The following is a 12,862-nucleotide window of genomic DNA, read 5'->3' as shown; positions in this document are numbered from 1 at the left end:
TAACATGCTGTCACACAGTCTTAAGCGTCTGCCCTGTTCTGTTTGTTTTTGTCTTTGTTTTCGTTTTTGTTTTTTACTTATGTGGGAGAGGAGAGAGTAGTCTGCTATCACATTCATCTCCTTTCTTTCATATCCTCCTGCCTGCATCCTCCTCTCTCCCCACCACCCTCAGCTCCTGTTCCTCCTCCATTATTTTTTCTATTTCTTACCACTTTTTCTTCCATCCCAGCCCCAGTCTCCAGGGGCGGAGTCTGGGCAGGAGGAGCTAGAGCTGAACCACGGAGTTTCAAGTAAATGAGTCAAAATGTTGCTAGTGACTCTCTTCTGGGTAGAAGCGTAGAATTTAGTGGTGGTTTTCGTGTTCTTCCTTGCTTATTTTGGTATTTTCCAAATTTACGACAACGAGCAAAGGATAGCTTTTATTCAGAAAAAAGAGCAAAGACTTTAATCAGAAAGAAATTATAATATTCAATTGGACCATGTCCTGTTCTCAAAAAAAGAGGGAGTGAGGGGTGGAGGATGGAAAGCAGGAGAGAAGGGCAAGGTTTAGAAAGAACCCTGCGGGGGGCTGAATGGGAGCTGGTTCCTAAACTCTGTCATTTCCTGGGGACATCAGCCTTGGTGATGGCTTCAGTCATGGCCTTTGTCACTCATCAGTCAGAAGCTCTCTGTTCTTCCTGGCCTGTCACTGGCCATTTGGGGCTTAGTCAGCTGATTGTTACCCAGTTGAGGGTTGGATGGGTCAGGGGGATCAGCGTCATCAAAGGAAACAATATGACTCAGGCGTCTCCCCCACCTCAACCCTGGAGTGTGAAGTATCCCCCTGTAGCCTGCCAGCCTTATAGCCTAGGGTGTGGGGAAGGGCTCAGAATTGGGATCCTACTGAGAACATGAGTTCAGTAACCCTTTCTCCCAGTCTTACCCCTACTTCCCTGCACAACATTGTATGATGCATAAGTAATAGTGGAGCCCCTAAAGTTTCCCCTAAACATTTAAAGAGCAAAACTCTGAAAGTCATTAGTGTGGTGCATGGAAAGAGTATGGGTTATGGAGTCAGCAGAGGGATTTGAATATAGCCTAGATCAACTGGGAGCTCCGTGTCCTTAGTCAAGTTCCCTCTCTGGGTCTCCATTTTCTCTTACAAAAAATGTCCAAAAAAAAAAGGCCAGAATAATTCCTCTGTCCTAGGAGGGTTGTGAGAATTAAATGAGATAATAGTTAAATCACCCAGCACAAAGTAAGTGTTTTAAAATGTAAGTTTTTCAGGACCTGGGTGGCTCAGTCAGTTAAACATCCATCTTTGGCTCAGGTCATGATCTTACGGTTTGTGGGTTTGATCCCCATGTTGGGCTTTGCCCTGATAGAGCCTGCTTTGGATTCTCTGTCTCCTTCTCTCTCTGCCCCCTGGCCCTTCTCACACAAGCATGTGTTCTCTGTCTCTCAAAAATAAAAAATAAACTTTTTTTTTTCATAAATAAAATGTAAGTTTTTCACTTCTTCCTTAAATAGCACTCAAGACCCCCTCTAAACTCTGGCTCCCAACCACTCTCCCACCCCAGTTATTTGACAAAGATTCATTAAGCACCACCTGAAGCATTGAGTTAGACTGAAGTAGGTACTAGGGAGTCAGTGGTGAATGAAGCAATCCAGACCCTGGAAAACCACTCAGTGAGCACAGTGGCTTTTCTCAGCTCTGCACTTTTACTCAAGGCCTGCACTGTCCGTGTCCCTTGGTACCATTTTACTCCATCCAATTCTTAGCCAGGCTTCAAAGCCTGGTTTCTTGGCAAGCCTCCCCACGGCCCCATGATCCTTAGGATGGGGCATCTCCTGCCTGGCATCCTGGTTCCCCTCATTTCGGGTACTTGGGTCAGCCTTGCCACAAGCTTCCACAAGCTTCCTGTGGGCAAGCTCTGGCCTTTTACTTCTTTGTACCCTTGTTAACCCCCACCCCCACCCTGACATTATGGGCTCATGAAATGCTTGAAATAATGACTTTTTATTAAAGCAGACACAAGTAGGCTTCAAGAACATTTAAATTCCTAATTTGGTCTTGAGTACAAAGAAACTGAGACCTCATCTCTGATTCCTTCACCTGAAACCTAAGCACCTAAGCTGCTTCCTACCTCTTCACTTTTATTTTATTTTTTTCCTATCCTAGAGCAGACAGGGACCTATGAATGTTGAAGATGAGGGGTTTGCTGCCCAGGGTTCCTGGGGCACAGGAATGTCCAACTCCAGGGGATAGCCATGGTCCCCATCCCTAGCTCTGCAGGGACTCTGCTTCTCATCCTGCCAGGATGCCCACCCCTGGGGCAGGGCAGTATGAAAAGTCTTCCCATCTCCAGCAGAGGACCCTGTGGGAATGGGCTGGGGGCCCTTCTTGATGGAAGCTCTGTGGCAGGGCAGGGGTTAATGGAGAATTGCAACATACCTCTGGGCTTAGTCACCTCCCACTGCCACTCCCCCCAATTCCCCTCCCCTTAAGTTTTGTAAAGAGGGCCAGAGACTGGAGAGTGGAAAGAACTGGAGGCAAGAGCCCCCCACCAAGCCCTACTCCCCAGGCTCCCAGAAATCTCAGGGCAGAGGACAAGAACAGCCTCTGGAGTTCCTGCCTAGTGGGACCATGAACTGGCAGTGGCTATGGCTGGGCTTCCTACTCCTTATGACAGTCTCAGGCCGGACCCTGGGGCCTTCAGGGAAGGAGGCAGCCGTGGTGAGTTCTCCACACCCCTCCTGGGGAAAGAGGGACCAAGGCCTAGGAAGGGATCGGGGTACTGCGCCACAGTCCCATCCAGGCCTCCATCCTGAACTTCAACGTGCCTCTCCCTTCCTTCCTCTACTTTATGATCTATTCTGGCCCATCTCCCACTCCTTGCCTTTGTTCTACCTGAGCCCCTTCCCGAAGGTGCCTCTCTCCTTTAATCCTTCCATGTCTGTCCTCCCCTATCCTTATGGATCTGTTAGATCACTGAGAAGCTTTACCCTAAGACTAACTCCCTCTTTATTCTGCTTACCCTGACCCCCATCATAGGATTACCTGTTGCAGTATGGATACCTACAGAAGCCTCTCGAAGGACCTGATGACTTCAAGCCAGAAGATATCACGGAGGCTCTGAGGTGAGAGGTCATAAGGCACATGCTGTAAAGGTTGAGGTTGCAACGTCATCTTTCCTTCTTCTCATCTCTTCCTCTCCCCAGGCCCACTTCTGCCTGACCCAAATCCATGTCAGGGATCTAGGGAATAGGACACACCACAGTTTGGGTGGTGGGGTGTGGAGTGAGATGGGGATCAAAGATGAGGAGCAGTCATTGGGTCTTCCTAAGCCCTAAACATCGCTTTGGGGGCTCCATTCCACATCATATCCAATATACTATTAGTGACATCCCACATGAAGTATGATTTGTATGTAAAGCTATGAGTTGGGTTGAATTGGAGTTGAGTTGTTGACATGATGTTGCTTTTTGTAGACTTTTAAGTCAGCATTTACTTATATTTTGAAGTTTTCTTTTTATATTTTGGATCTAACGGATAGTTTTTCTTTCTGCTTTCGGTTAGGTTTACAGTCCCTTCAAAAACCATGATGCCTGACATGCCTATGGGATGAAATTGCCCCAGAGCAGGCTGGGCTGGGGGGGGGGGGTGTCTAGCCAGGAGGAGAAGGCTGAGGGAGGACAGGCCCTCAGGTGGGATCAGAGGTGGGAGAGTCTCCAGAGCAGGGGGACGGGACACTTCCTCAGGAGAAGGTTAGAAATTGTAGGGGAAGAGGGCTACACCTGAGGGAAACCTAACACAAATAAGAGATGGAAGATGGGGAGATGCAGCTGGAGTATCGCTATTTCTGCAGAACTGGAGAGAAAGTTCTAGTTATGAGGACTGGATACTAGAGTGACCCCATCAGCTTCAGAGATTCTGTGCCATTCTCTGCTACCACTTTGGGCAGCAGGTGGCCAGAGAGCTTTCCTCAGTTTCCAGTCATTCCAGATTCCCCTGCTCTGCTGGGCCCATCATTCTTCCTCTTCTCAGAGCTTTTCAGGAAGCATCTGAGCTGCCAGTGTCAGGTCAGCTGGATGATGCCACAAGGGCCCGCATGAGGCAGCCCCGTTGTGGCCTGGAGGACCCCTTCAACCAGAAGACCCTTAAATACCTCCTGCTGGGTGAGAACTGAGACTGGGAAAGGGAGGGAAAGGAGGGGGTGGCATGGCTCTGGAGTACAGGTGACATTGGGACAGCCTGGCCCAGCTCAGTGTTGAATGGATGATCACCTGGTGATTACCTGATCATCACCTGCCTGGAGACATAGCTTTGCTGAATGAATGCCCAGAGTCAGGGGATCTTTCTGGGGCTGGCAGGGGATCTGTGTTTCTAACCTATTTTCTGGTCTAATAACCAGGCCGCTGGAGAAAGAAGCACCTGACCTTCCGCATCTTGAACCTGCCTTCCACCCTCCCACCCCACACAGCCCGGGCAGCCCTGCTTCAAGCTTTCCAGTACTGGAGCAATGTGGCTCCCCTGACCTTCCGCGAGGTGCAGGCTGGCTGGGCTGACATCCGCCTCTCCTTCCATGGCCGCCAGAGCCCATACTGCTCCAATTCCTTTGATGGGCCTGGTAGGTACCAGCTCTTGGCTCCCCCATCACAGACCTCGAGATTATCTCTGTCCCCTTGAGCTAGTGACTCTGGAACCTTAATGTTCAGTCTGCCGCCTATGTCCAACTGCACCCTACACTCTCTAACTACCTTCTAATATTCCTTTGGGGAGCAGTTGGTCACTTCCCTGGGGCCTTATCAAGCCTCCTCTTTGAAGGTTATGTCTTATTCCTTGGTCTAAGTTCCCCTTCTCAAGGCACATCTCAGAGAGGATTGGGCCGGAGAGAAGAGAGTGGTTGGGAGGTACAGAAACAGAGTGATGGGCATCCCAGAGAGAAGTGGGTGATGACAGGGGATCTGAAAGGTGAGAGAGAGAGAGGCATGCAGGAGACTGAAAGTAGATGGAATTTTAAGGGAATGGAGAAATTGGGGTTTGTAACAGGCAGGGGATGCTCTAGCCTAGGAGACTCTGACCTCATTCCTGTTCACCCTTGCCTTTGTCCAGGGAGGGTCCTGGCCCATGCTGACATCCCAGAGCTGGGCAGTGTGCACTTTGATGAAGATGAACTCTGGACAGAGCGGACTTACCGGGGAGTGAACCTGCGCATCATTGCAGCCCACGAACTGGGCCATGCCCTGGGGCTTGGGCACTCCCGATATACACAGGCCCTCATGGCCCCTGTCTATGCTGGTTATCGGCCCCACTTCAAGCTGCACCCGGATGATGTGGCAGGGATTCAGGCTCTATATGGTTAGTCTTTTCCCCCGGTGATCATGAGGGTCAGTGTGACCAGCATCTCTTCAGGCTTATAGAGACAGGTCTAACCTCCGTGGCAGGAACTGACTTGTCTTCTTCTCTTCCTCCTACCCAGTTATTCAGGCATCTTCATTTTCAGCAGCTGTTTTTCTGACACTTCCATGTCTGATCTTCCTTCCAGGCCTCTCTCCCCTCTTGCCCTTTCTTGGGGATGAAGAATGAATATTCCAGCAAACTTCCTTCTCCCTTTCTGGTGCCCGTCAACACTATCAATTGATATCAATATGATCTTGCTTCCCATCAAGAGAAACGCTCTAGGATTCCCTTTTCCCCTTTATACAGGGCCTCTGAGCCAAACTTACAGAAGAGTGGGGGGAGGTCAGTTGCTATGAGTTCTCTCCTTGAACAGCATCATGCTACCTTCCAGGGAAGAAGAGCCCAGAGACAGAGGATGAGGAAGAAGAGATGGAGCTCCCCACTGTACCACACGTGCCTACAGAACCCAGTCCCATGCCAGACCCCTGCAGTGGTGAACTGGATGCTGTGATGCTGGGTGAGGCCCTTCCCTTTCAGGCTATAGGTGGGCAGTGGCAGCAGCCCACTCACTTGAGACTTGGACAAATGGGAATGACATGGAACCTCAGCATGAGCAACAGGGGTTAGATACCCAGCAGAGGTTAGTGGCCATGGAAGGAGGCATGTGGCATGGGGAGGGAGGCTTCAGAGCCAAATTAAAGGTGGGTTAGGCAGGCATTTACCTCGGTTGCCTCCCTATAAGAGTCACTAAAACACATCTGGTAATCTAGCAAGATGGAGAAAACTATATTTACTGGAATGTCTATTAGAGAGCGTGTTATACATGCATGGAAGGACAACTTGGAAGCTATTGGAATGGAAGGTGAGGTCCCCAAAGGGGAGCAGCTATCTGCAGGGCTTTTGTTTCATTGTTCAGAGCTAAACTGCTCTGAACAGCAAAGAGGCTGAACACGGAGTCTTCCTTCTCTACCTTTAATCTTCTCTTTGAATTAATGTTAGGTGAATTTCTGAGGGAACAGCCTGTGGGATGAAGGCAGATTATCAGCTTGTCTGAGGTATCCACAAGTCTTTATTTGACCCATCTCTTTTTGACTTGACACACTTTTGCTCTCAGGGCCCCGCGGGAAGACTTATGCCTTCAAGGGGAACTACGTGTGGACTGTGACAGATTCAGGGCTGGGTCCCTTGTTCCAAGTGTCTGCCCTTTGGGAGGGGCTCCCAGGAAACCTAGATGCTGCTGTCTACTCTCCTCGAACACAATGGATTCACTTCTTTAAGGGTAAAGGGACTAGTTTACAGTGTGTTACCTGAGGAGGGCCTACCATTAAAGAAGCCATAAAAGGGAGGGAGAGATGAGAAGTTCCTGGAAGGGTGGAATGGGAGGACCGAAAGCTATCACCTGAAGACAGAGATGACTTGTTCTTTCCTTACATGCACTCAGGAGACAAGGTGTGGCGCTATATTAATTTCAAGATGTCTCCTGGCTTTCCCAAGAAGCTGAATAGGGTAGACCCCCACCTGGATGCAGCTCTCTATTGGCCTTTCAACAAAAAGGTGTTCCTCTTTAAGGTAAACAGTTCAAAGCAAGGGCAAACAGCTTCTTAGGAGGGGTGGGCTACCTCACACTGAGAAGCCAACTTGCTGTTGAGGGGAGATCATCTGCAGCTGCGGTGGGTTGGGGTTAGACCTCTGGGGATCCTTAAGCTCTCTCCTCATCCTCTTCTCTTCCCTACCCACCCCACACCTAGGGCTCCGGGTACTGGCAGTGGGACGAGCTGGCCCGAACTGACTTCAGCCACTACCCTAAACCAATCAAGGGATTGTTTACAGGAGTGCCAGACCAGCCCTCTGCTGCTATGGGTTGGCGGGATGGCCATGTCTACTTCTTCAAGGGTAAACAGTACTGGCGCCTCAACCAGCAGCTTCGAGTAGAGAAAGGCTATCCCAGAGATACTGCCCACAATTGGATGCACTGTCGTCCCCAGACCTCAGACAATACTCCATTGGGTGGGAACACCACTCCTTCAGGGACTGACAACTCAGCCATAGGAACAAACTTGGATACCACTTCCTCAGCCACAGATACCACCTTGAACACAGCCCCCCCACCCAGAGACCCAATCTTGGACATTACCCCCTCAGCCACAGTCTCCACCACCCTTTCATTCCCTGGTAATGTCACCCTCACAGATGACAAGATGTGAAGCAAATGTCTGCTCACTAGGCAGGAGGGCTGCACCAGGGGCATGCCGTAGACCCCAGGCCTCTAACTCCTAGCCACCACTCCTCTGTGCTCTTTCCCTCCTGGGCAGTGACTCCCTAACTCTGGGTCAGCCTCTAGACATTTTTCCTCCATCCTAGATAGCACTTCCAGCTGTGTTATCTATTCTCTGGAAGACAGTGGTAGAAGGAAGGCACCACTCAGGCCCCTGGCTTATAGGCAGCAAAGCTGGGAAGCTAAATGCCTGGGTCCTGTTCTTCCTAGATAAAGTGCAAGGAAACAGCACGGCCAGTAAAATGAGCAAGGGCTTTGGAACACTTGAGAATCACATTTACTTGCTGATGACTTTGGACAAGTTAATTAACCTCACGGAGCCTCAGATTCCCCATCTGCAAAATAAGGTGGATACCAATCCTGCAGGGTTATTGCATTAAATGAAATACTATTTGTGAAGTATATGGCACAGTGTCTGGCACATTTGTGCTTAATAAAGGCTAACTCCATGTTCATTAGGGAGGACAGAACAGTTCTTCCTCGGGCTGTGTGTGTGTGTAGCTGTGTGTACCGTTGTCCAATCTGATAAGATCATATCAGACCTTTAGGGGACAGAGGACTTGTCAGTCTGGCTAACTGGGGATGCAAAAAAAAAAAAAAAAAAAGAAAAAGAAAAAGAAAAAAACAGCAACAGCAGAGGCTGGACTCCCTGGTTCAGTGTTCAATGCCATTTTATTCACGTGCTCCCATATTCTTCTTCCCTCCCATCCTAGCTTTGTTGCCCGGGGGAGGAATATATCTTCCTTCATGCTGTCTGGGGAACCAGGGAACAGACTTTGAGCGGGAGAATCAGAGGAGGGAGAGTTAGAATGGGTTAGTGGGTGGGACAAAGTTCTAGTTAAGGAGATTAGCATCACCTACAATGAGAAGCAGAGAAGGCACTTGTCTCCTGTGCAGCCTTGAAGACCAGGCTACTTTGGGCAAAAGGGCAAGACTCTGGCATGTGGGCCAATGCTTTCTCCTTGGGGCAAATAGCCAGCTTTTGGGGGAGGCAGGTGCTGTTCCATACATTGCCCCATCGTCTTCCCTACATTGAGGAGGGAAAAGGAAGCACCATGGAGGACAGTACTCCCAACTGAGGTAGGAGAAGGAGGCTTGAGCCTATGGGACTCGGGAGTAAAGGCTAACCAGGAAGCCAACTACCTTTTAATGAGAGAGGCCTAGGGATTAGGTGATCCTAGAGTTCCTCTGTGTCCTTCTCCCCATCAAAAAGCTATCAAGTGCTTTAGTGGGCTTCCTGATTTTCAATAGGTCTTAAAACAACAAAACTCCTTATTTTACCATTGTGAGGCACACCAAGGCAAGTATATAAAAGGCTATTTGGGTAAGGGCTCTCCTTGGTTTAAAGGGAATTAGAAAGTCAGTTACTTTAGGGACCAGGGCACCTCTATTTTTGGAAGAGGTAGGTTCTCCTACTTCCATTCTTCTCCCCTCCCCACAAGATTCTCCTTTACCTGTCCCTGAAACATATCCCTACAGGGTTGGTCTGGGTTGGAGTACAGATTCTATCCCCAGTCTGAGAGGTGGGGAAGTTTGTGTGTGTGTCCTGTGGGCTCAGGCCTTGCACATTTGGGTGTTCCCAGGCTCTTGCTGGGGTGGAAGCCTCAGTGGAGGTTTAGGCTCAGGTATGGGTGGAACCAGGAGGTGTGGTGAGGGGTACAGTGGAACCACAGTCAGAATCCAAGTCCAGGACGGTGTGGGGGGCTGTGGCCCGGGTGCCTGGTCCCAGTTGGCGCTCTCGAAGGCTCTGGAGATAACTCTGGAGAGGCACAGGGCAGAGAAGGCAGAAGGAAGGGCCTAGGTCAGAGCCCCCCCTCCCACCCTGACCATCCCTGAGTGCCCTCTGCCCCATCCCCAGGTGTGCCCCTCCCCTCACTCACAGGAGCCAGACTATCAGCAGGGCTCCGGCCGTTGTGGGGGAGCTGGCGCCGGTAACTGCCCTCATAGAGCCCCACCCCAGGGGATGTTCGGTGCCACTTGGCCTCTTGCTGGCGGATCCGAAGGAGTTGAAGATGCCTTCGCTGGTGGCTCAAGACCACTGCTTGGGAGGGGGCAATACAGACTCAGGCCTCTTTAGACCCTAAATCCCACCCCCAAACACACTCACCCTCTACAGAAACCCATTTGTTCTTCCTGTTCTGGGTCTCTCAAACCTCATCTTTCCCCTGGTTATTCTAAAAGAAACTCTTCTTTGGAATCCTCCTACACTTTCCTTCTGGACTTCCCTGAGATATTCCTTTCCTTCTGTAACGGTCCCCAGTAACTAACTTCTCCTTATTCCCTCTGACAATTTTTCCTCATTCTCACCCAGACCGTTGGTTCCTCCAACTCTAACTTTCTTTCAATGCCCTGCCCCATTCACCTTAGACACTTCCCCCCTCTTCCCTCCCATCAAGTCTGGGAACTGGGGACATGGGCACAGGTTAGCTGCTTCTGTACCATGGCACTAACTCACCATTGGCGTGGCCTCCATGTTCCTCATCCATGAGCTTCCACTGGGCCAGGGCCCCAAGGGCCCCCAGGGCTGGCCAGGTGCCCAGCAAGACCCAGCTATACCAGCAGAGAGGAGGCAAGGCTGGAAGTGCCTGCAAGCGTTGGCCCAGCCGACTGCCCAGTGCCAGCCCCTCTAGGAAGTAGTCAGCACAGGCCACCAGCACCGCAGCACCCAGCAGGGCCGTGCCCAGAACCGTGAATGGACGTGGCCACCGAAGCGTGAGCAGGGCTCCCAGCAGTGCCAGCCCCACCAGCCCCCCAGCTGGCACCCAGGCTGAAGGTGGTTGGTAGATGGGCTCTGTGCCCAGCAGGGCCCCGGCACCCAGGGTTAGGCCTAGCAGGAGACCAGTCAGGAAGAGCCCAACGCTGCGAACCAACATGGTGACCAGGCCACAGAGGAGTCCGATGCCCAGCGCAATGCCCGCGCTCACCTCCAGGCTCAGCTGTGTCTCTAGCACTCGCTCCTTGTGGCACAGCAGGAAGATCACCAGAGCTCCTGACAGCAGGCCCGAGAGAAACATTACTGCCTTGAAGCAGCGGTAGCCTGGGAAGGGAGGCAGGAGGCACTGAGAGACAGAAAGGGGGCATCTACAGGGATGGCTCTGATGAATTACAAGGGAGAGGAGTGGCTAATGAGGAGCAGAAGACAGGAGCAGCAACCTAGGGACCACAAGGCAAGGGGTAAAAAGGGATCATCTCAGGGAGGGCAGGGACCTTTCAAAACCTGTGAGGGGTGGGAGGAAAAATTAGGAGGAAAGATGGATATGTTGAGGGAAATAACTATAGAAAAAAGGTTTAGTCCTTCCAGGGATGGCAGAAGGAATCAGCACAGGCTGATTCAGGTTATTGGGGAAGGGTTGAAGAATCATGGAGGATAATGTGGGAATGGAGTTTTGAGGTAGGAGGGAAGGGTGAAGCAAGTGATAGTTGCCAGGGGTCAGAGTCAGGGGGCATGGATGTGTGTGTGTGGGGGGTGGACAAGAAGAGCTGGCAAGAGCAGCAGGGGCTATACTGAAGGTAGGCATCCCCTAATAGAGGAGTAGAGGTGGCCTAGGAGCAAAGAAGAAAGTTCCCATCATCCTTGAGGGTGAGAGTCTTGGGCAGCTGCCCCCCAGAATCCTGGCCCTGCCCTCACCGAAGCAGCAGTAGATGATTCCAAAGCAGCAGCAAAGAGCACACACCAGGGCGGGTGCCAGTTCAGGATTGTCCTGGGGTTCCAAGACACATCTTGGGTCTGGAGGCTCTGGGAGTTGTTGATTAAAGGGCCTGGGGTCAGAGGTCATGGCCAGGGGCAGCAAGGCTTCCTCCATGGCTGAAGAAAAGGTGATCACAGAGGGGAAGGTCAGTGTCAGCTCCTCTCATCCATCCATGAATGTCTTGAGGGGGTTGGGAAACCTGCAAGGGGGTAGGGGGCAGGAACTTAGGTGCCCATGAATCTTGAGGATTCTGTACCTCTATTTCTTACGAAGAAAGGCCCATTTCAGGAGGGAGCATGGACTTGCTGGGGTAACTGAAAAAATCTACAGGAGTGGGTCAAGGGGAGCTGGCTGTCTCTTTACTAACCTCTGAAACAAGGACACTAAGTGAAACTTAAACTAAAATCTCATAAGGTAATGAGACTGTTCCCTAGCTTTCCAGGGTGGGAAGAGTCAGAAGTCCTAAGTGGGTGGAAGGAGGGGCCCAGGGGCATTAGTGGGACTGGGAACTGAAGGTTCAGCCGCCTGTTCGAGCTAAAAACAAAGCTTGCCCAATCTGCAGCTGGAACTCAATACGACCCTACCGGACTGGGAAAGGTGGGGTTAATCCTGGGGGGGAGGAGGAGAAACAGGAGAGAATGAGTCATAGTGGGGTCTCTGGACAGCTGCTCCAACCCCAGGGAAGGAAGACGTAAAAAGAAGCATATCAAAAAAGTTTGGGACAAGGAATCAGAGACAGTTCCCGCACTTTGTCAAGGTTCTGAAGCCTCCGCTTCACAGGTAGATGGAGTTAAGTTGGGGGAAGGGGTATCCGGCCACAGTCCAATTCCCATGGTCCCTTTTGGACTAAGCAGGCACCTTGCCCGCAGACATCTCACATCCTGGTAGCCTCTTGCTCCTCCCCTCAGGACACTGGTGGGACTTTTCCTCCCCCCCCCCCCTTTCCCCAGGGGTGTCAGGGTTGCCAGTGGGGTTTGAATTCAGTTTCTGAAAGGAGAACACCAAGGAAGGGCTGGTTTTGGGAGCACTGTGGGAGTGGGGTAGGGTGGATGCAGGCACTTTCATCTGTCTTCTTTTGGACATCAAGGTCCTAACAGGCTGGAGGGTTGGCGTGGGGAATCCCTGGGGCTCCTCACCTCAATCCGCTTGGAAGTCTAGGGACCCTAAATAAGGAGAGGGTTGGGGAAGGAGTGTTAACTACTCACCACCCTGCCAGGACTCAGGAGAGGAGGGGGTAGAAGTGCTTCCCTAACCCCCCTGCTGCATCCTTGCCCGGAGGTCCTAGGCGTGGGGGCGGCTGTCGGGCGTGGGCACCCCCAGGGCCACTCTGTTCGTTGCCCCCCTAAACTCTTGCAAGTCGTAGCCCAAGCCCTGAGAGCTAAATGCAATCAGCCTAGGGGGTAGAGGAAGGGGACAGGGTGTGTGTGTGAGGGTGGGGGAGTGGGGGTGACATCACGGGGCGGGCCCCTCCAACTCTTTTCCCTATGTGTGGGGGGACCCAGTTTGCCCACTGAT

The 12,862-nt window shown here is 51.5% G+C and overlaps 2 protein-coding genes across 5 annotated transcripts; one reads left to right on the top strand and one right to left on the bottom strand.

Moving 5' to 3' along the window:
* The first annotated feature begins 2,474 nt into the window (after nt 1-2,474).
* MMP19 (matrix metallopeptidase 19) lies at nt 2,475-8,116 on the top strand. Its single transcript, XM_045464907.1, has 9 exons — nt 2,475-2,716; nt 3,035-3,120; nt 4,028-4,158; nt 4,395-4,610; nt 5,096-5,341; nt 5,775-5,900; nt 6,498-6,662; nt 6,825-6,952; nt 7,132-8,116. Exons 1-9 carry the CDS (start codon nt 2,627-2,629, stop codon nt 7,585-7,587), a joined length of 1,644 nt encoding a protein of 547 aa, XP_045320863.1. The 5' UTR covers nt 2,475-2,626; the 3' UTR covers nt 7,588-8,116.
* A 195-nt stretch (nt 8,117-8,311) lies between these two features.
* LOC123591118 (transmembrane protein 198-like) lies at nt 8,312-12,791 on the bottom strand. 4 transcript variants are annotated; one of them, XM_045464909.1, is made up of 5 exons: nt 12,553-12,791; nt 11,287-11,546; nt 10,114-10,695; nt 9,539-9,699; nt 8,312-9,417 (listed from the first exon to the last, which is right to left on the bottom strand). In XM_045464909.1, the coding sequence occupies exons 2-5, from the start codon at nt 11,459-11,461 to the stop codon at nt 9,280-9,282; spliced, it is 1,056 nt and encodes a 351-aa protein (XP_045320865.1). In that variant the 5' UTR covers nt 11,462-11,546; nt 12,553-12,791; the 3' UTR covers nt 8,312-9,279. The 4 variants fall into 4 exon arrangements, with proteins under 4 accessions (XP_045320865.1, XP_045320866.1, XP_045320867.1 ...); XM_045464910.1 differs by having other exon boundaries at nt 9,539-9,696; nt 12,553-12,789; XM_045464911.1 differs by lacking the exon at nt 11,287-11,546.
* Between the last annotated feature and the right edge of the window lie 71 nt (nt 12,792-12,862).

Source organism: Leopardus geoffroyi, chromosome B4, assembly GCF_018350155.1.
Source record: "Leopardus geoffroyi isolate Oge1 chromosome B4, O.geoffroyi_Oge1_pat1.0, whole genome shotgun sequence".
NCBI lineage: Eukaryota > Metazoa > Chordata > Mammalia > Carnivora > Felidae > Leopardus > Leopardus geoffroyi.
The sequence above is the reverse complement of the archived record's forward strand: the minus strand, read 5'-3'. Positions and strand labels throughout refer to the sequence as shown.